General features: G+C 36.8%; 1 protein-coding gene across 1 annotated transcript; it reads right to left on the reverse strand.

Moving 5' to 3' along the window:
- Positions 1-558: 558 nt before the first annotated feature.
- LOC148909365 (uncharacterized) lies at positions 559-1619 on the reverse strand. Its single transcript, XM_089034105.1, has 2 exons — positions 1074-1619; positions 559-786 (listed from the first exon to the last, which is right to left on the reverse strand). The coding sequence occupies exons 1-2, from the start codon at positions 1473-1475 to the stop codon at positions 559-561; spliced, it is 630 nt and encodes a 209-aa protein (XP_088890231.1). The 5' UTR covers positions 1476-1619.
- Positions 1620-23833: the final 22214 nt, after the last annotated feature.

Genomic DNA, 23833 nt, shown 5'->3' on the forward strand with positions numbered 1-23833 from the left:
AAATAAAACTATAAACTGGCATATATAACTTGGAATTATAGTTACCATCCTCACATTGTGCTTCAGGATACTAAACGTACCTTTTGTCATCCACACTTTTGGGACAGTGCTCATTCCATGGTGGCATTTGTTGAAAATTTTATTGGGAAACTCCTTGTGTTTGTTTATAACATGGCACAGGAATGATTGAAATTTGGCCAGCTTTACTTCACCTAGATGTACAGGCGTTGAAATAACTGACCAATAGAAATGGGCAACGCATGCCTTTCTCCACCTGCCAATTATTTCACAGCCTTTCTCCTTGCAGGGCTTTAAAAGTTTTTTCTGTATTTCTGAATAAAAAAAACAAGGTTACATAGCATTATTATAATTTAAACTGTCAGATGCATCTTTTTTTTTCACTTTTTGATACACAGTTGTGACAATACTTCTTCCTTACACCAATGTAGTTCAGTTTTATAACTCTAATGTTGGTTGTTTAGTAAGCTAATATCATGATGATGATGAGGAGCAGGATTTGTATTATAATAGTGATCATCATCATCATGTTTTGGCATGTCATTGTAACTTACTCTTAGCAATATGCCAGAGGTCAAAAAAGTGGTCAATTTTGGGTTTCGCCAGCTGTTGGCATATTTGGGGGCACTGCTCTTTCATCCATTTGGTTATTATGGAGTGTCTGTCTGTTATATATTGCTTGATAACAATTCCGGTGGTGAGGAGAAAAAGGATGGATCTTTCATGGCCAGCAAATTCCATTTCTGTGCTACTGCCAACTTCATTTGCCTGTAAACAAAAAGCACAACCACAAAGTAATGAAAATTTTGTTTTTTTATATTCATCATTTTCTCTACATCCCTGAAATGCTGATGTTTTCCAGGGGTAGCCAGAAAGTTTGTCCTGATACAAACATGTAAACCGATAAAAGTTGAATCATTGTTGTTTCCAGCTATTTAACTTAAAAGTGGGCCATGACCATATCGACCCACCCCTAAATCAACCCACACCCAAATCCACCCCTGTTTTCACAGTTACAATGTAAATTCTAGACATATGGTTTCATTTCAACATACCTGAACTAATATTATGTTGATTATGAGGCCTATTGTACAGCAAAATATGGTGTATGTGCTATACTTTGCTGAATGCCCCATACTATCATGACGGCCATCCCCAGCGAGTGTAACAGCCACCCCATTTAGTTGTTCTAGCAGACGTGCCTGGTACTTTCTCCAGAAGCTGACAATAGCAGGGATCAGCAGATTCTTTTGGTGGTAGTAATAGGTGCACTCATTATACACAAGGACGTTGATATGCCTCAGTACCAATAAAACTTTCTTTACTGAAGCTCCAGCACATAATATCCCAAAACTTAGTAAAACGTTCCCGGCAGGAAACCTTCCAAGCAGTAGTGGCTGACTTGTCCACATGGTGCACTCTAGACAATTAGGGCATTTTGTCTCCACAATTATCATCGTCCCAGACTGTCTGGTAGTGATGGAAGGCTTTGGGTGGCGACAGATGTTGCAAAATTGGAATAGGAGAAGCAATTTTGATGAAAAGACAATAGCTTTTGGTTCTTCTCTGCAGTTTTTTCCATCTATGTCCAATCTGAAAAATTGAATGATGTAGAATTTTCCAAAAAAAATCAAATATATCAATATGTTGGGCCAGGTGTATAACTTTTTTTGTTTGCATTGAGTTTTTTTTAGTCTATCAATTTTTTTGTATGCAATTACTTATAACATAAAATTTTTATAGGGTTTTGCAGCATTATACTGAAAGAAAAGTTTCATGAAACTGGGAGGCACATTTAATTATTACCTTTGGTTACTATTTTCCACATCATCTACTTCTCCGTCCTTCCCTTTGGGAGAGGATATAGGTTCACCTTCCATAGGTAAATCATGGTCACTGTCACCACATTCCAATACTCTGTTGACTTCCTCATCAATTTCTGAGTCGGAAAGCATTTCTTGATCAGAGATTACTTCTTGTTCTGATAAGAGTTCTTGGTCTGGATGCGTTTCTTGACTTTCATTTGCCTCCGTTTGACAGCCTAATAAAAAAAGTTTACATAATTGAGAAGCAGCACACAAACTGGCATTGGTGAGTGACTGTTAGCATTAAGTAAATTTTCATACCTTTAGTTTCCATTACAGGGCTCTTAGTAGCTTCAGTCAGTAAATGTATCATCCTATCCATCCTGTTCACTTTCAGTTTCAAAGATCTTACACTTGCCTTTAATTGCTGGTTCTCAGTTTTTAAATTAACAAAACTTTCACAGAAATTGTTATCCATTGATAATTCCTAGAAAAGAAACAGTTGAAATGAGAGTTGAAAATGAAGAGTGATAATATCTCAATGTAGAGAAATTTAATGTTATCTAACTGCATAATTCTATGACTGATTTTACATCAACTAGCTAATACCTCAGGGACATCTTGATCTGCTGAGCTTTCTTCAGGTTGTTGACTTTCTGAGGTAGAGGTTTGTTGAGCCTGTTGACTTTCTGAGGTAGTGGTTTGTTGAGCCTGTTGACTTTTTAACTCGTGGATACGCGAAGCGTAGAAACGAGTTATTGTGAGGGGTCTGAATATGCAAATGTGTCACTCGCTCACTCACTCACTCACTCACTCACTCACTCACTCACTCACTAAGATGTTAGCAGATCGATAATTAAACGTTTGTTGATCGTCTTACGTCATCCGATTACGAACGTTACACGACACTAACAAGCACAAAGCTCTTATACCATATAGATTACTTTGATATTTATATGAGGAAACGAAATGCTCATGTTCCATGTGGGATACATTTCTATCACTTGTAGACGCCGTGGGGGCCCACTGTGCATGCGCACACTCGCCCATAGTTTTATCTTCGAATTATTACTCGGGCTTTCGAAGAAAAAAGCCCGAGTCATAAATTACCCTCTGTTTTTTTTCTTTTTTTGGTCGCCAAAATGGGGTCATGGTCCCAGGCGTTCCTAGCCCAGTCTTGGAAAACTGGGTTCGAGAAATGCAAAGGTATCGTGTTCATCAGACTATTCGCTTGTCGAAGAACGGAATTATATATTGAATGCTGTGTTTCGTGAAGGAAGTTTTGGAAAGAATTATGCCCTTTACGCTCATTTCACATACAGACGCAAACCCCCGTCGTGGTAGACCCACACTAAAAGACGTCGAGCGCTTTCGAAATGGGTCGGTCCGCGAAGACTTTAGCTTGAAATTTAGCCAAACTAGCAAAGCTCTTACTAGTTCTCACGAGATAGCAAATGAGCCATTCATGGGTCAAAATTACGACAACACTGACAAATTTATGACTACTGACTTATCAACAAAATATTATGGTGATGTGAACGTCTCACACGTCGAACAAACCAAGAATCTTCATGAGCAGAACTTCGAACCTTTGAACAACAATCACAGGACGAAATAACAGATTTACTGCAATCTAAAGTTAAACTAAAGCTCACTTTTTGAAGCATTTTCTTTAAATTTAATTTTTTAAGTAAATTCCTAAAACGATTATTTAGTGACCTTTAATTTGCAACTTAAATTTCATTAGTGACACGTTTATAAGCACGTTTTTAAATGTTCAGAAATACACCATTAAGTGACTTTAAGTACTAGAATTAATGTGCAACGAATTCATCATTTCATAGCATTTAATTAAGTTTTAAATGTTTGAAAATACAACTTTAATTGGCTTTAGTACTAGAATTAATGTGCATCGAATTGACATTTAATAGCATTTAAGTTAAGTTTTAAATGTCTGAAAATACAACTTTAATTGGCTTTACTACTAGAATTAATGTTCAGCGAATTGATCATTTAAGTTATCTAAATTGGAATTTAATGTTCAAGTATATGTGTGAAAAATGGTAAACCATAGCCTTTAATTTTGCTGGTGCACTCCAACCAAAAACAAACATCTTTCAGGTTTCATATTTAGTTGACTGTTAAAGTCACACCAAAAGCATATAATGGTACATCACTTTTATTACCACCCAACCCTGATAAGAATTTCAGAATGTGATACTCAAGACTACACATTTACTGAAAGTAATATATCTTTATTTGCAGAAAAAGGATAAAACTTTACATAAATATTGATAACAATTTCTATTATATACTGAAGCCTGTCAGTTTTCTAAATTAAAAAAAAAATAAAAATTTAACAGTAGTGCAATTCCTAACTTCTGAAATATTTTTCAAATGTAGCATGTCTGTTAAGCTAACAATAAATAGTATTTTTTTAAATTCCCAATTGCCATTTAAGAGCGACTTTCTGTAAAAATCCACCAATTCCGTAGTTGGTTCAAAGGCAATTCAAAAGCAGATACCGACATCATCAAACGACGCTGAAAGTGTAGACAACGCCCTACTTGAATGCCTTGTCCAGTGTTATAATGAGGCAGATCCCGTGGGATACCCGCCGACAGATACTATCTATCATGGTTGAGAAAATAAGCTACAAGACTCTTTGCATGTGGATCCCGGATCTGAGTCGATATCGCTATCAAATCGCCAAAAAACACTCACTAATTCATGGTAAGGGAGTGCCTGTTCCAAGACCGTGTCATACGAGAATGCATGTTCCTCAAGAAAAAAATTGGACCATTTTATTTGCTTCATAACGAGCCAGCATATCATCCAGGATTTGCCCTTTGGCGAGAAGAAGCTCACCCTGTCGTCTAATGAAGTAATCACAGTACCCAATGTTATCAGGTCGATGGTTCCAGAACGCATTGTCAAACAATATCAGCAGTATTGTTCAGAAACCAAATTTAGTCCGCTAAGTCAGAGCACTCTTCTTCGAATTTTAGAAGTTTGTACAGCATCGGTTCGAAAGTCCCTACAGGGCCTGGATTATATTACGGCCTCTGGTGCGAAAGACTTTGATGACTTGATGGAAGCAGTTGAAAAGCTAGGAGATCTGGGCATTGGTATGTCTTGGGCCAAAGAGAAGAAACAGCAGTTGGCGTTGTGCAAGCGTTATCTGAAAAGTAACTATAAGGTAATGGCCTACCACTAGGGAGAGGGATGGGTGGGGTAGGAGAGGCAGGGTAGTAGTAGAGTGGTCCATTAACCTCATGTATTAATACGTAATATTTCTGACCTTGACGATAGGTCCACATTTCTATGTCATCTGATGTACCAGACCACTGTCGAAAATACGCTCTAAGCGATCCAACCGCGAACGATTACCAGTGTGCATGTGATCACATCCATGATGGCCATTGTGCACGTTGTGACCTCTTGACTTCAATTATTAACGAAATCGAGAAATCACCTGACAAGATATCTGGAACCCAAGATGAAGTAGACGATTTAACCTTCACCATTGAACAAGCAAAGCACAGCATTCTTGCTTGGAAGTCCCATCTACTTCGTTCCATTAACCAGGAGGACGCAAGGCTTGACTTGATAGATAAATTAGATGATAAATCAGTCTTTTTAGTCCAAGACTGGGCGATGAAATATTTACCCAGAAAGTATCGTGAAAGACAAAGGGATTGGTACGGAAAACGTGGGATACCCTGGTATATCACTGTGGCGTTCAGACGTGGGCAAAAAAACGAGCTCGAGATGACCATTGTTCACATTTTTCAATCTTGTAGCCAAGAAAGTGATGTAGTCTTGGTTATCATGGCCGATGTAATAAGGCAGCTAAAAGGCGTTATGCCCAACCTCGAATCAGTGTATTTTAGATCAGACAATGCAGGGTGTTATCACTCGGCATTGACCATTGCCAACGCAAAAAAAGTCGGGGGAAAATTTGGTGTCAATGTTCGAAGGATGGACTTTTCCGACCCACAGGGGGGGAAAGGAGCCTGCGACAGAAAAGCAGCGACTATAAAATCCCACATGCGTCTATTCCTCAACGCAGGCAATGACATTGAAACTGCTGTCCAGATGAAGAGAGCAATTGAATCTTCAGGTGGAGTTCCAAATGTTAGTGTCACGCTTTCGAGTTTGCCAGATACATCAGCTCTTAAAACTTTCAAGTGGGCGGGAGTCAGTTATGTCAATAACATTGAGTACGGTGAAAATGAGCTGCGCATTTGGAAAGCGTACAATATCGGATCTGGAAACCTCATTTCTTGGAAAAGGTTTGCCAAAAATTGTAAAGCTGAAATACCGACTCTTCCGGTAATTGAGAGCAGTATGGCCCAAAAGATCCAGTTCGCAGCGCCGAGGTCTGGAAAGAAAGTCAGTGACACACCAACAGATAACGACAAAGAAGAGTCGGACAGTGAGCTCCCAGTCAACCCTTCATTTGACAAACTCTTCTGCTGCCCCGAAGAGGGGTGCATGAAATCCTTTCAAAGGTATTCTAACTTACAGTATCACCTTGAATGTGGAAGGCATAAGAAGGTGCTGGAGCAGGGAACCCTGCAAGACAAGGCTATGATTGATTATGCAAATAAGCTCGAACAAGGTAGTACCAGGTTACAAGAAGTTGCTGTTGGTTCTTCGTACGATAAAGAGGTCAGCTCCAATCTACCGAAGGGTTGGGCCCTAAAAACCACGCGACGAGGAAAGTTCACGGCCGCCCAAAAAGATTACCTTCTTAAGAAATTTAACATTGGTAGAGATACTGGAAGAAAACAAGACCCGTCTACTGTTGCTAAGGAGATGAGGCGCGCAAAAGATGCTGATGGTAATCGCTTGTTTCCTAATAGGAAGGACTTTCTAACAAGTCAGCAAATAGCAAGTTTCTTTTCAAGAATTGCTTCAAAAAGCAACATTGGTTTGATTGCAGAAGAAGCTGCAGAAGAAGAAGAAGATGATGATGATGGCAACGAGGATGAAGGTGTATGCAGTGCTAGACAGGAAAAGACATTGGAAGAGTTGAGAATACTAGTAACAAAGGAAATAGGCCTCAGTCATCCTATCATGTATGACACACATAATATTTGCGAACTCCTTTCCAATGGGAAACTCAGTGCTAAGTTCAGAGTTTCTGCATTACGAGATGCGTGCTTTTACTTCGACCTTGATGTTTCTGAAATCAAAGCCAAGCGAAAGAAACCGTATGTTGACAAGTTGCAGCAGTTGGTAGAATCGTGTACCTGTTATCAAGCAAAGCTAATTAGATGAATTGAATAGCTTATAAACCTAACTATGAGTATGACGAGAGTGTTTTGTTTTGTTTTTTATCTTTCACACTTCAGTTCTCCTAATTAAGCATACTCAAACAGCGTGGGCTACCTGTGTTGTCGCGGATCTCTTGAGCTTTCAGTGGCATGACTGGATTAAGTTTAAATCAAGAAGTAGGGGAAAAAAAGTAGGCGAGTATCGAGGAAAAAAGGAAAGGACAGTCTGCTTGTTGTTATGAAAATATCTACTTCTGCGTGAGGCAATTTTATTGCGGACAAAAAAAAGGCAAATTAATTCAGTGTTTACCGGGACTCTGTGCCGCCTTCACAACAATTTAGTGTAACGCAAGATTCAAGCTTCATGATCTTGGAGGTAAACAAACAGTTCAGAAATCTTCCAAATAATAACTCGAAGTTCTATAAATAAAAGAAATACTTAATATTCATCGATTTCACTATTTTTTAAGACGATCTTTAGAGATTTTTGAAATATCGTGGCGAATTTCTATCATGTCACGCAATATACAACGAGCCAAAAAATTGCTAAATAGCTGATCAGAAAGCTCTCCAGCGGCTCAGTCAAAATAAATTGCCCAGCGATTTTTCTGCATATTTTGGAAGATTATTGTCTTATAAAGCCTACAAGACAGTTTTTGAGCAATTTGGAGGAAGAGCACATATAAAACGTAAGCGATTTTCAGACCCTATGATTTATTTACAAGCAATTTGGCGATTATAGCTTAAATTTGTAATTTTCTCCAGACGAAAATAAATAAAATTATGGAAGTATTTCAATGCCAAACTAAGAAGAGATATACTAAAAAAGAAAATATAGTGTTTCAACGATGTTCAGAGCCGTAGTTTTCCAGCGCGAGGCATGTTAGAATCTGATAGTTTTGACCTTTGCGAAAGGCGATTTCAGTGCCGTTTCCGGTCAAAATCGTTTTTCTCAAATTCTCGCCAAACAAAGCAATATTTAAAAAAACTAATTACAGCACGTTTCATTTCACACTATAGGCTACCTATGGATAAAATATGAGCGAAATCGATTTTTTGACTTGTGCCACGAAAAGTCGATTTTGGTCGATTTTTACAGACAGTCGCTCTTAATTTTTTGTAATATTCAGTTTTTATGAATGATATATTTCATTTGAATTATGCATATACATCTTAGGCATACTGGTTACCACATATAGGCACTACTTTCTTTTTGGTCTTTCCAGTGATGGCGGTAGGCATAATATTTGTAAGCATAAAGTTTCAAATGATTGTGTTCTCTTTCCAAATGCATTAAAATTCTGACTTTTTTTTAAAAACATAATAGTTCCATCATAATTTTTAGGCAGCTGCAGTTCTATTATAAAAATATAAATCATAAATCAAACCATTAATAAATGTGTTTATAAATATCTCAAAAAATATCAGGGACTATATAAATATATATGAATTCAGAATGTAAATCCCCACATAAAATTATTGTGAATTATAACATCAAATAAAGTGAGTAAAAACCTTCATATAATATGCAGAATCCAATGAGTCATGCATATATACGGTTTTATAAAAAAAACTTTTTCCTATATATCCTCTACTATTTCACATCAAATTTACTTAATATAATGAATCTAAAAAGTACAAGGCCGAATTTAATATTAGGATGCAGGTGGCAAAGATCCACCCCCTACAAAATCACAGTTGTGTGGATTCTGTAGCACAAACTGAGGTACATAGATTACCATACCTATGTCAATTAATAAGAACAGGCAAGGAGATCCTAGAATGCATAAGGAATTGTGGAAGACTGATAAATATTGAAAACTTACAGTATCAGACAAGCATAGGTTCAAAGGCTGCATATGGCATATGACTAAGAAACATTTATGTTGACATCCACAATTCCTTTCAGTCTTCTCAGATCAACCATTTCAGATATCCCATTATCATGATTATTTTAACTAGGTTTGTGTCTAAAGGTTAGAGTGCAAACAGTATATCTGTGAAATAATACAAATTACTTTTTAAACCAAAGAAAATAAAGGATTATGCTCAAATTTGTGCAATTTTGTTATGCTTAAGTTTCACAGTCATACTGCTTGCACTCTACCTTATTTTTACCTATTAGACCTAATCACGATTGATTATTGCCCAATCTGGCAGAGTTTGAACAGGGGCTGTTCGAGTTGAAGGATCCTTTGCATCTGATCTAGGTAATGTTCGTTCCAAAGCTCTCTTAGTCATTGATTGACGATATGGCCGGTCCAGCTTTCTTTTGATTCTTTTCAGTTTATTACTTTCCCAAGGTAGGCGTTTGATCTCGTAGCCCACTAGCGTTGTCCTCCCATTTTCCTCCTCGAACTCACTCTCTTCACTGCTCATTGCTTCATGTACCAGCACTTCAGCAGCCTGACCCCTTTTATGGACATCCCAGTCTATGACTTTCTCCAGTGCTGCAGTTCTTCGTAATAATTTCTACAAGACAAATATGCACTAATGATTAGATTACACGAAACATAAGGCTACAAGATCACCACAATCATTTATCGTCTGATGTCAATAATCAACTCATCATTGCTGAACCCAAGGAGAGCTTGAACCTGGGTCACCTTGGTGAGAGGTAAGTTCTCTCAACTAAATGCCACCATGCTTCCCATAAATGTCTGACATGCTGCTTTTTCACCCAGTAAGCTTGAAGGTATGAAATATGATTGCAATATTGCATATTACTTTTCATAAGAAATTGGTATTGCAATATATCCTCCAATTGTTTAAATGCCTATACAGCAAAACTTTTGGTTTTAATACATACCTCTCTTCGACGGCCCTGTTTCCTGCATGCCCTCTGATGTTCGTCATACTTTTTGTCCTTCTTTTTCTTATCTTTCTCCATCAAGGAGACAAAGTAACGCTTAATGGCCACTGAAATCAAAGACAGATGTAGTGTTAGGAAAAAAAACAAGAACAATTAATTCCTACTTACACACGACACTAGCTATAATTTGTGGCAAAATTTTCATTTTTTTCTTAATTACTCTTACTGTATATAAGTCCTTGAGTTCATAGTATATGCATAAAATTATAGCTTGGTCCACAAGCTTAGTAACTATACATAAGATGAAGATAACATGAGCTTAGATGCAGGGTACGTGCTGGTATATCCACTTAAAATTCAGGGAGTATTTTAGGACTCAAAACAAGAAGTGTATCAAGCTGCCTAATGAGCAATATCCAATTTAAACATTTCTGATAACTGGATTTATTGGAGACCTTTCAAAGTGTGCATCACATACAAAAATTCAAGGAGTTTTCAAGAGCTTCAAGTGCCCTTGAAAATGTAAATAAAACTCAAGGAGTTTAGGAGTAGCACGAACCCTGTCACATTGTTTAGCTACTTTACCGTGGATTATCGCCTTGGCCCATGGGCAGTTTTGTTCCCCTCCATTCTGGTGTAGTACATCTTCCATAACTCTTACAGTCGTACTTTGGTTATGTTGGGATTCAAATCTAAACAGAATAAGTGTTAAGGTTAAACGGTAATTAAAGGATTTAGGAAATTGATCGCCTTGTATTTGTAATCTGCAACAGTTAGTCATAATAATTTCCCTTACGATTCATCAAAATGGTAGCCCTCGAAGTCATCTTTATTTAACAAGACGTAACTTCCTCTTGTTTGTCTCTGAAAAGTAAAAACAAATTATTAATTAAAACAAAACTGAACGACACTGCGGGCTTATAGTTCCCATCCTGATTCAGGAACGCCTGCTAAGATTTTTGCGCGTGCTCAGTACTTAGGGCACAGGAAGCCCAATTTGTTTAATTAACTATGGTACGAGGTTGTGTTCAAGGCCTAAGTTTTCCTTCGTATACTAAAAAACGTTGATCTTTCTAGCACATAGGATGATTATTTATCGGATAAGCTATTCGTGTGATTTCATGAAAGAAGAAAATAGGTTTATCGTTAAGAAAATGTGGATGGACTATGGTGATTGTCTATAAAATTATAGGACTCCTACACGTATTATGTTATAACTTACCCTACATAGAAGTGGCACTTGGATTCGTTGTTGTCGACGTGGTCTACGACAAGATGGCTGGCGATCAGATGTCGAATTTTTGAGTCTCTCCTCAAGGCGCGTGATCGACTCGTTCCTTGAGGCAACCAGCTCTCTAAGAGCCCTATTCTCAGTAGCGATTGTCCTGTTTCCTTCTATAACCTTCTCCAACAGTACAACATATTGATCTGGAAGGGTAGGCTGTTCGGACTGCTGATTTTCCATGATGAATGAACGAAAACGTTTAACCGAATTTGAAGTTGCAATATAACAGAAGACTATTTCACTTGAAAAGACCGCGCAAATTGCAACTCAATCATTTTATACCAATGATATATGATAGCCCATATCGAATTCACTGACCAATCAAGGTGAGTTCTAACCAAATATGCAACTGAAGAAATCTAAAATAGAATCCAAGGGTCAAAAAATATACGTGACTAGTAGGTGAACTTTGAACAGAAATATGATCTGCTAAATGACGTGGGCCATATTTTGATATAAATCATTTGGAATCATTTGGCGCCATCTTCCAAAATAATACGGTCTTCATCATCAAATTTGAGCTTTTCCAAGGAGATGAAGAGCGTTTCGTGAACTTTAAACCTGTTGGATTGATTTGACCTCCATTCGACGAGATTGTTTAGGCACCAATTCGCGTAATCAAGCTATTGATCCCCCACATCGGAGGGTTCTTAGTAGCAAAATGTGCGAGAACAACACTGGGCTTGCTGACATTGGGAAAATGCCGAAGCTTCTCAACAAGGGGAGGTTAACTCAAGGGAAAGAAAAAGAAATATTGATACTTTGCGGGCCAAGAGATTAAGAAGAAATAAGAAAAAGAAATTAGCTAATCGAAACCTAACAAGACGAGAGAGACTTGCTAGAATTTCTCTACGTTTGTCAATCGAAAACCACCACGAGATGTTGAGGAGAGAGGAAATTCTAAAGATGGAGTTGGGCCAAGTCAAACTAGATTACAAGAAAGAGCGAAACCTAAGGTAGGATACTAGTGTGATTGTAAATTATGAATTAATTAGTATCTTGTTCATACTAAGGAAGCTTAGTATGCATGCTCTAATTGGTCGACAACTGTGCTTAGTGAATGAAGCGTGGTTGCCAAAGTCATCTGGGAGTTGTCAGTAAGCTTTTGCAAATAATCAGGTATAGCAGAGGTGGGGGGGTTAGCCCCTCTACTTTTTGCTAATATTCACTAAATTTGCCCATCTTATCCTCCTAACCCCCCCCCCCCCCTCCCCAACACACAAATTTTTAATTGGACATACTGGTCTCATATTTTTATAGCCTTAGTCCCCGGCTTCCCTCCTACACACATACACATTTTTGGGGGTAATTTCCAGTCATTGGTAATTGAAACAGAATCAAGAAACAGAGAATTTTCCTTTCTACAGAAAAAAAAAATTGAGCTTTTTTGCCATGGTGCAATGAAAAATGCAGCAAGTGCTCACAGCAGGATCAAGAAATTCATTCAAGTTTTTAGGTTCTTTGTCCATAGATGGCACAATTCCCACAATAATCACATTTTCCGATCTGAATCTTTGAGCCCTTGGAAGATTCAGCAGAACCAAATAAAATACTCCAACAGAATAGTCCTTCCTGTGTTTCATGGGTTGGAAAAAATCAAAATTTAACATAAAGCCATAATTCCTTGGGGACTTTAAAAAATTCTTTCCTTTGACAACTTCAAAGTCTTTCCACAACTGTCCATCATACACATCAGCTATCACATCGTCTGGTAGTTTTCTTGTTCTCCATTTTTCACACTCATTCACAATGTCCTTTCTTTGTACAAGTTGTTCAAGGCTTTCAATTATGCTATTGCAACAATAGTATTTGATTGGATAGAAACAACATTTTCCATTTTTGAGTGATACCTTTGTTAGCAAAGTTGCATCACGTTTTTTTCCTTCCTCTAAGGTAATGTGTATTTGTGCATTTTTTTGCAAACTGTTTGCCGTTGATGATTTGGAGACAATGATCATATCTGTAAAGTTTGCAGCATTTGGGACAAACAACAAATTTGTTAAAGTTGTCTCTGTCTAGTTGTAGAAACTGTCTCACTAAATACAATGAACCTGGGAATATTGTGATTATCCTAGACAGGACTCCATTTGATATTTCCATACCAAGGACCTTGAGCAAGGCAACAATAAATCGTAAGAGCCAAGCCATCCCATTGTCACTAATATGACATGTGACTTGCCATAAGAGCAGAAAATAGACAAACCAAAATACTAGAGAATTAACTCTTTGTAATGGGCTTTGGTTGTGCACTGCTTCTGGAACAGGAGGTGCATTATTAATATCCCTTGCGACATGCTCTTGTAGAACTCCATTCCACACTTCCTCTTCACTATCTGATGAACTGCTGGTGGAACTCAGTTCTTCATGTTCACTATCATTCTCTGTGAGTGAATATTCTGTAGTACTGTATTCAGATGATGAATCTGAGCTACTTGAAAATTCATCTCTTTCCTAAAAAAATGATGTAATATTTATTAGTTTTAAAGGCCAGCTTCATATGACATCATGATATTCATATAGACCAAATTCAACAGTGGTTTATCAGCAATATTTAATTTAGCCTTTTGATTCCAACATTTTTTTGTTTTTGTTTTGGTGAGTGAATTATTATGGGCATTGACACATAAACAAAGTCTATGCTAATACAGCAAACTTTTATACCCCTAGGGCTGAGCCGGGGAAAAAAGCAACCATTTCCAAGGTTTGACTTATTTTGGAGTCAAGTAATATTTTTAAATATTGAAAATAATAAAACACTTATTGACTGCCAATGTTTTGTGAGGCAAAGCTGAGGGAAACATCACCAGTTAAGGGACCACGAAACATACTTTACTGAGGTATAGTCAATAAGTGTTAATTATTTACTAAGTGTCAGAGAACAACCAAAACATTGCTATGAACAAAAAAGCTTGAACTTTTTCCAAGCCTTTTTTGAGATGAATCGAGTTCAATCAACTTCAAGTTTTATTATTACCAGTAAACAACATACTGTTGCCTGCTGAAATCATTAAGGCCTGGGTCAGGCAGCCATTTATCATAAAATGTTAGTTATTCAGGTTTCAAGCTTTGATGTAAAAAAATTGATCTTTTAACTTGGGCACATGGTAACTTTCAACAAAGCTGCAAAATTTAGGGTTCCATAAGGGCATACCCTTGGTCACATGACCAAGACAAAGAGCTTGAAATTTCATTGCAAAGTGGGGTAGATAGAGTCGTTAAGCAGATTGATGCAAAATATGTTATTAGATTTCTTTTGTAAATATCATTCGAACTGGGCTTAGTATGGTGGTCCATCATTGATTGTTTAGGAGATATCTGCATTTCCAAATTTTGAATTTCCAACCTTGTTGTTCACATGACCACCATATTCCAATAATTTTCAAATCACAATGTTAAGGAACCCAATAGTCACTTTGGGTCCAAAATTAATTTTAGTACATTAAATATTGGCAGAATTATAGCAATTTTAATATTTTTTTGTACCATCATAAAAACCCAGGCCTTAACTCACTTGAGCAGATGATAACTTCTTGTCCAATTAGAGTACCAGAAAAATGGACTTTGACAATTGGTTTCCCAGGGGTGAAATAACAAAAGACATGGCTGCCATGTTGTCGATATAGCAAAAGAATTGATTAACATCTTTTGTGAAATTCAACCAAGATGGCGGCTATGACGTAATGTGAGAACGAAGGATACAATCACTTTTACCTGCTGAATATCATGAATATCAATTGTGTCTGAATTAGAGTTGTGAGCACTATTCCCAGTACTAACTGTTTCTGTGGAATTAAAAATATTTTATCATAAATTATTAAAATAAATTGCAAGAAGGCATTTCTCTCAAGTTAACACTGATTCGTGAAACTCAAAATTCAGTGTTTGAGACAGAAAATATGTCTTGAAGGGGCCTGTTAATAGCACTTGATCAGTGAACATTTTGTCGTGCTCATCTATAGCGACTACACTCGAAATGAAAGATACAGAAACAACCAAAAACAACTGTAGGGAGTAGAGATCGGTTGAGTAATTTTCCTGAACTATGAGATTCCTGATTCTTACCTTTTTCTGAAGAAATTTCTTCGGGAGAATAGTCGGTTTCATCTTCAGATGAAGTCGAAGGCGAGTTTCTGGTTTGAGCTCGCCTATGAATTGGACCAAAGTTTCTCTTCTTTTGATGTCTAATAAAAGTAGATCGTGATACTAGGCTATCGCAGTGGCCGCAGTAGACGTAACTTTCATCTAAATTCTGATTAGCATCTATACTTGACATATTTTTTCCCCTAATTTTCTCTAAGAAAAGTGAGAATTGTTTAAATAAATGTTCGGGTCCTTTTCCAAAAAAAAGATAAAATTTATTGTAGACTTCAAGTTTAAGTAAATCTGTTGCCTAAATCATGCGTTTCTTTAAAGAAAAAAGAATGGCTTTACTCTCCAATTAAAGTTTATGTTAAAATTAAAGTAAATGTTAGAAAGCCTTTAATAGAGCTATAATCGTGCTAATTAAATCCCTTAAATCTCTTAACACATTTAAGAGCGTATGTCTGTAAGCGTCGAGAATCTTAAATCAGTTTCAAAAAATCGAATTTCTTTTTATTGTACCAAAACAACCCTTTGGGTAAGTTGTTTTAGGAAATAATATCAAAATGTCCCAGCGCGCTTTTATTTTTGAGAAAATTGCAAAAGTTTGAAAAATCGATTAAAATGGGTAATTTTCCTAATTAATATGCAAAAATGGATGGCCATCTTTAAAGAGCTCTCAATAGATCAAAAAGAATCCAAATGAATTCATATTTCCCAGGTAGTTAGATCAACTCTATATCTTTAAGAATGGTTCAAGAATTTGTAATAAATTGCTTTTTAAATACGAGAAATCGGCCTTCTAAAACATGTTGTGTTTTTATGATCGAGCGGCAGTCAAATTATAGGTGAAATTCAGCCTCCAATATCGCTGCTGGTACCTAATAAATCGAAAGAACACTTGCACAGCACGAAAGTACACATATTCTAGTTTACTTGTGCCAAGTTTTAGCTCCGACTATTAAAATGCCACCGCGTGAAGGAATTTCAACTTGTAGCGTTCAAACACGCTATACGGCTAATCAATTACACGGGTTGTTTATCAATATAACACTAAATCGACTCAATATTTCTCTTTTTTAAAATTTTTGTATTAAGATGGTTTGCCAAGAGTATAAAAAGCATAACTAGAGAGTAAATACTCTTCAATCAAGTGGTCCTCTGTGTTAATCCACGATAATCGAGCGCAGCTTGAGCTTAAAACCATGTCACACAATCTGGGGTCAGGACAAATGCACCCCGTCGTCGGTGGCTTTAGCTAGATTTCTTCTCCAATGCAAAAGATTTATCTCCTACTCTGAGATACCAAATGCTCTATGAATTTAGCCAGTTTTTAAACTATTGAAACGGTTTTTGATGAATTATTACCATGACTGTCTTGAGACTTGCATGTAAACATTTAACGTCCTAGCGAGCTGTCAATGGCACTCTAAATAAACACATGAATTCTACCAAATCCCCCGGGGGGGGGGGGGGGTACTTTGCCAGAATTTGGGTAGGGGTGTTCCGCTGGGATTCTGAAAGGGGTACCCTGTTTATGACAAAAAAACTCAAATTTGTAGACCCTGTTTATGACAAAAGATATAATTTATTGCACTGAGTTCCTGTTTCAATTACCATGTCATCTCGCGTATCGTTTTTTTACGACCATAATAACCAGTTTCGGTCAATACGAAAGTAGAAACCCTGAATATGACAGGAAGCTCAGGGAGAACTTGGAACTTGAATGAAATTGCATACCCTGTTTATGACAAGAAGATCGAAAAACCATACCCGGATCATTATCTTAACTTACCAGTTACCAAACCACCAAACTTTGATTACTTGGTCTGAACAGATATTGCAAGTTTCTTGAACTCCATATATCATTAAGCATTTTCCCTGTTTTAACGGATGGCAAGACTGTGGAGTGACAATCGGAGCATGCTTTGTCACTACAAGTTGAATTAATTTTCCCAAAAAATTTAATCGTTATCTATAAGCGTTTAATACAACGCGCTAATATTAGCTTGGTAAGCCCGCTTTTGGGTTGTTTAGGTACGATGGCGCTCTGTGGATTTTCGGCTCTTATTGGATATAGTCCTTGCGGGACCAGTACAGATTATCCAGATCAAGTGCACTCTGTTGCTATATCTGGCTGTCAAAAAGACATTTCCAGGCATCTGGAAATATTTGGCATTAGTGAAGATTCGTCCCTGCATAATGAAATGATGTTATTGTTGGCTCGTGCAGGTAATATAGTCTGCGTTTTATTAATTTTTCATCGTTGCCTGCCTTTTACCGGTAAGCGTGGTATCTCTTGGCACATCTCTGTTGTGTACCGGCGACTTGATGACAAGCTACAGTGGCAGGGATTCGTTCATGTGATTCAATCGTGCAGCCAAGATAGCCCAGCTGTTGTTTCTATAATGCAGGATGTGCTTCGAACCTTGAAGCAAGAACACCCTGAAATCAGTAAGGCATACCTCCGTCAAGACAACGCTGGGTGTTATCATTCGGCCACAACGATCCTTTCATGTCCAGAAATATCACGATCTACTGGAGTAAAAATAGCCCGTCTTGATTTCAGTGATCCTCAGGGAGGTAAAGGAGCGGCAGATAGGTTGGCAGCAACATGCAAATCACACATCGCGTGTATATTAATGAGGGAAATGATGTTGTTACCGCCAAACAACTAGAGAGTGCCATCCTTTCCAATGGGGGAGTAAAGGGTGTTCGAGTCGTTTCACTGCAATCCATTGCTAACTCTCAAGAGACCACACAAAAGATCCCAAGCATAAGTAAGCTTAACAATTTTGAGTTTGTGTCTGGAGAGAAAATTAAAGTATGGCGTGCTTATGGCATAGGCACTGGGAAAGTCCTCAGAATTGAAAAGCCCTCGACTACAGGTAAATGGATTACTGAGTTAGATTTCTTGCCATTTTCTGCCACTTAATTTTTTACCCTTTTCTTTCGGAGGCCAATCATAAATGGCTTAGCTCGTCTTTCTCACCAGGAGAATTCAAATATTTTACTCCCCAAGCCACTCGCAAGACCCAATTGGAGACGCTAACCGAACCCGCTGAGCAGAATGTTGAGCCGAAAGATATGAGCACAGACCATACCTCCCAAGCACTCTTCTCTTGCCCACATGATGGTTGCATTCGTGTTTTTCAAAAGGTCGGGAATTTAGAAACGTTCTGACTTCCGAAAAATGTACTAGGGCCCTCGAGAAGCACTCCCTTATGGATCTCGCAAAGATGGGATACAAGTGCGAGCTAGAAGAGGGTGTTAGAGTAATACCAACTCTCCAAGCAGCTCCAGTTCAAGGGGGGAAAACAAGCGTCACCCCTGTTAGTCAAGCCTGGGCTCTCAGAGCAACGAAAAAGGCGTACCGCTTTAACAAAAACCAAAAATCGTATCTTTCCGCAAAATTCCAAATTGGTCTGTCGACTGGGAGGAAAGCTAATGCTGAAGCTGTTGCTGTGGAGATGAGGCGTGCGCGTGGTCAAGATGCAGGGGCGGCGGAAGCGGGGGGGCCGGGGGGGCACTGGCCCCCCCACTAGATTTTTTGGGGGGCCTGGCCCCCCCAGAATATAATGCCTCACACACACACACACAAAAAACGCATGAGATTTGGTTATGATTACCATTATTTATTATTTTGGTATTACATAATTTTCTGTATCTAAAAAATATACGATATATCTAGCGACGACTTGCATAATTTTTGTGTCTCTCAGCACAATTGCAAGGTGGTTTAATGCGCGCAAAATGTTACTGATTGAAATATCACACATACACGTTTGTAATCAAGCTAAACAGGGAGGGGGGGGGGGGGTCATTTCAAGGTACCGTGAAATATTGGATTACAAATTTATTACAAATTCTTGAACCATTCTTAAAGATATAGAGTTGATCTAACTACCTGGGAAATATGAATTCATTTGGATTCTTTTTGATCTATTGAGAGCTCTTTAAAGATGGCCATCCATTTTTGCATATTAATTAGGAAAATTACCCATTTTAATCGATTTTTCAAACTTTTGCAATTTTCTCAAAAATAAAAGCGCGCTGGGACATTTTGATATTATTTCCTAAAACAACTTACCCAAAGGGTTGTTTTGGTACAATAAAAAGAAATTCGATTTTTTGAAACTGATTTAAGATTCTCGACGCTTACAGACATACGCTCTTAAGTTACCTTTAATCAGCATCTTAAATGTCCTTAAAAGCCGTTAAAATGTAAAGACCACTAAATGTAACTTAAAGCACCTTAAATCTATCTTAGTCTTTAAAAACATTTAAGTTTGGTAATAAAGTTTATTAAAGTTTATATTTAGATTTAAACAAATTTAAGGTGTTCTTAAAGTCATTTAAATCTGTTATTTCATCCTGTGAATACTGAAGTAAGATGCTCTAATTTCCGAAGTGTAGATATTATCACATATTATAATTGTTTGAACTGCGCCAAACGACTTCCATTTAGGCAAGATTCAGTCGTTTTGAGATGCAAAAATTGTCAAAATTATTGCCTCATAAAGAATAGTACCAAAACCATCACTGCTCGTGTGTCAGCAGTATTGCCAAACAATAGTGATACAGTTTATTATTCACTATTTCAAGATACCCTAGAAGCTATTCTTAAACAACACCAGCTGAAATATGGCGGTGAGGTTTTCGATATAAATAACATGGAAGAAGACAAACTTAGTGAAATCATTTTACTGTCGCACAATATGAAACTCGAAATCAAAAATGACAAAGTTGAACACCTTACATTTGAATAGGCTAAATATTAACTAAGATTGATAGAGGTATTGTTTAGCTAAACGTTTAAAATAGTTCTTTAATAGTTCGACCGTTGAAAAAATGTAGACAACTTCAATTCGTTTCAATTCAAGCAAAACCAACAGCTGTTTTAAATGTTCATTTAGCTGTAATTAACGTTTGAAGAGTTTCATATCATTATCATTAAGAAATGTAAGAACGTAATCATCCCTTGATATTTACTAATTGTATTAATTGTTTGAAAGGTTTTATATCATTATCAATAAGAAATGTAAGAATGTAATCATCCCTTGATATTTAGACTGTAAAATACAGTCTTAAAATGTTTATAATTACTTTTGAAAGAACTTTGTAGGTTTGGTATGTTAAATTGTTGAATAAAAACATTTATTGAAAGAAACTGTATGATTAGAATTTAATATCTTATTATTTTGCTTAGCAGAAATTTCTAATATCATATATAGATTTTATAATAATCCAAAAATGAAAATCAAGTTAAATGCAAATAAAAAATGTGCAGCACAGATGCTTGCTTACAGAAAGTAAGGAAAGACCTGGGAAAAGACATTAGAGAGCAAACAGAGTGCAAGCAATATATCTGTGAAACACAATTTACTAAATAGTACAAAATAATGCTAATTAAACAATAGAAAACATTAGAATTTGTATAAAATTGTACTATTTAGTAAAACTAATTTTTCACGGATATACTGTTTGCACTCTAGAGTGCATTCAGTATGTGAAACTTTACTAATACTAAATAGTACAATTTTATGCAAATTCTATTATTTTCTATTGTTTAACTAGCACTATTTTGTACTATTTAGAAATTAGTGTTTCACGGATTAACTGAATGCACTCTAATCCATGAAACACTAATTACTATTTTGTACAAAATAGTGCTAATTAAACAATAGAGTGCAAACAGTATAACTGTGAAACTTTACTAAAACAAAATTGTACTAATTCGTACAAAATCCTTTGTTTTCCATTGTTCAAGTAGTACTATTTTGTACTAAATACTATTTTGTGTTTCACAGATATACTGTTTGCACTCTACTGTTTGCACTCTAAAATGTTCAACCACTTCACTATTAAACATACAGTTTAATTCATATTTATTGAGAAGTTTAGACTATTTGCGCGCATTCATACCAAGCTCAATTAACAAATAGAAGATTCAACAAAACACTTGGGCATGCTAGTAAGAAGTATATCAAACTGTAGAAAAAACTTAGCAACGCTAATCTAAAGAAGCCCGAGTTAACGCCACAGGTGGCGTCTAGTTCATATTAAAAGAATCAAAGAAAGATGCAAGTTGAAGTAAAATTATACAATTAACGCCTGAAATAAAATTTCAATGAGTTAGACCTTTTTTTCTGATGTATTTTAAAAAAGTAAACAAAAACGCTTATTAGGTACGACGTCAACATTTCGATTTCAGACTGAGACTCGTAGATCGAGCCGGTTATCGAAAAAATTAATTAGAACTCAAGAAGAGAGTCTGATTTCAAGCTCTGGAGGACTTTATTTTCCATAGGGACAGCTCAAAGTCACGGCGGTATTCAGCAATAAAATCTCATAAACTCGATCGAGAGAAGTCTTATTATTACTGATCAACAGTTGTATTTACTAAATTAAACTTCTTAAGAAAATAATCAATGTAGATGTATACGTAGATCGTAGAAAAAATAACAAAAGACGAAAAAAGACCAATTCCAATGGAGTTTTGAAGGAAGTTCGGCCAGTTTTGTCATTTAAATAAGCCGTTCTGAATAAAAAGTAGATTGATCGCCACGCATTACAAGATTACAAACAGCCGAAGCGATGCTCAGATTGTATGTTGAAATGTGCGAAGGTCTAACGAGAATTCGCTACAATAAATAATCATTAATTTACCGACTTGGATGAAGGCGAAATAAATAGCATTTATAAACGCATTTCTATAAAATATTTGCTCAGTTCACAGTGTAAATAAATAGTTTCATCCGAAACAAATGTAGGAGCCGTGACCATTGAAGGTCAAGATAAGTAGTAATGTAAATCAACACGCATAACGCAACGCATTATGTTTATCGTCCCGATCGGCCGATTATCTTGTATATTCAGTTTTTGAGCTCGTAGGTCGAATGTTTGCTGGAATAAAACACACAGCCCGCCTTTGAAATTAAAAACAGAGAAAGCGTTTTCAAATAAATCTTTTTCAATTATACTCTATACTTGACTCAGTTGACTCTATCGAAGTCGTAGTCGAAGTCGTCTTTCGTATTAATTGAAGTTCAGACAATTAATTCATCACAGAAATCGCTTTCAAACTCAACAAAATAGTGAAGAACTAGGTGTTAAAAGGAAAATAAAAAGGACGATTACTCATCTTACTAGAAAAATTGAGTATTCAAAATATTAAATCGAGCGAAGTATTTGGAATCCTTTGAGAATGTCAACAAGCTGAGGGCACAGGAAGACCAATCTAAATATTCGAAAAGTGCGACAAGTATCCACGAGTTCGCCTAAGGGCCTTTGATTGAGGTAGAGGTTTGTTGAGCCTGTTGAATTTCTTGGCTAGAGGTTTGTTGAGCCTGTTGACTTTCTGAGGTAGAGCTTTCTTCAGGTTGTTGACTTTCTGAGGTAGAGGTTTGTTGAGCCTGTTGAATTTCTTGGCTAGAGGTTTGTTGAGCCTGCTGACTGTTGTATCCTAAACTTAGAAATAATTAGTAAAAACACCAATCTCATGCCATGTGCTCAGGCTCTCGTTTCTTTTTATTCTGCGCATGTTCCACAGGAATCCCATATGAATACAACACTGACTTCCTGGGGTAGAGGTTTGTGGAGCCTGTTTAGCTTGTTCTCGACTTTGTTCTCCAACAGTTAGAATACTTTTGAGCTCCTACAAGAATTTGGGAGTTGATTATCATATGTCTTTTTTAATACATAGTTAGCTCTTTAAGAGGCAATGTCCACAAAAATCGAACAAAATCAAGAATTCGTGGCAAGGGTCAAAAAATCAAATTCGCTCTCCTTTTGAGGTTAGATAAGCCATTATTAGATATGAATCCCTGGGTAGTTTATTTTCGAAAATATTATTTTATTTACGAGAAAACGGCCAGAGAAGAGTTTCAGCCGGAACCTCAAGCGAGAGACGCTCTAGAGGGGTCAAAATGGACAAACTTTGAACAGAGCGCGCGTAAAAAATAAACCATCTATGACAAATTTTGAACTTTCTACGTAATATTTGACTCTATTTCTTTAACTGGACTGAATTACATGTTTATTGGGGAAAGGAATAATTTCTGGAAAAGGAAAAATCGGAGACCGGTGTTTACATATGCAACTTAGTTACCTCAAAAGAAAAATATATTTAACTATGGGCAAGTTGTCTGATTGAAATCATATTCATGCTGCAAGTGGAGGAAGAATATATCTTTTCGAAACTGTAAAGATTTGTTTGGGGAAAATATTTCGGACTTCGTTAAAAGCTGTTGAATTGGGTGTTAATATATGCGAAAATCACGCTTCATGAAGAATGCTGGACAAGGATATTCTTTACAGTCTGATGTCTGATTGCCATGAAATTTATCCTGAGAACTAAGAAAGGTTTGTTCTTGTCTTGTTTTTAAAGTTTAGCGTGGTTTCCTATGTTAAGCTCCATAGAAAGCATTTGGTTTTGTGAGTTAAATTATGCATAAAACGCAATCGTTAGTGATTGCGTGACCGAGGTTCTAAGTACTGTTTAGAAAACGAGAGAGCGTGTTTTATAGCCGATAAAACACGCTCTCTCGTT

Source organism: Actinia tenebrosa, unplaced genomic scaffold (genome assembly GCF_029948245.1).
Source record: "Actinia tenebrosa isolate PJP-AT-01 unplaced genomic scaffold, QUT_ActTen_1.0 PGA_scaffold2__45_contigs__length_23673736, whole genome shotgun sequence".
Classification (NCBI taxonomy): Eukaryota; Metazoa; Cnidaria; class Anthozoa; order Actiniaria; family Actiniidae; genus Actinia; species Actinia tenebrosa.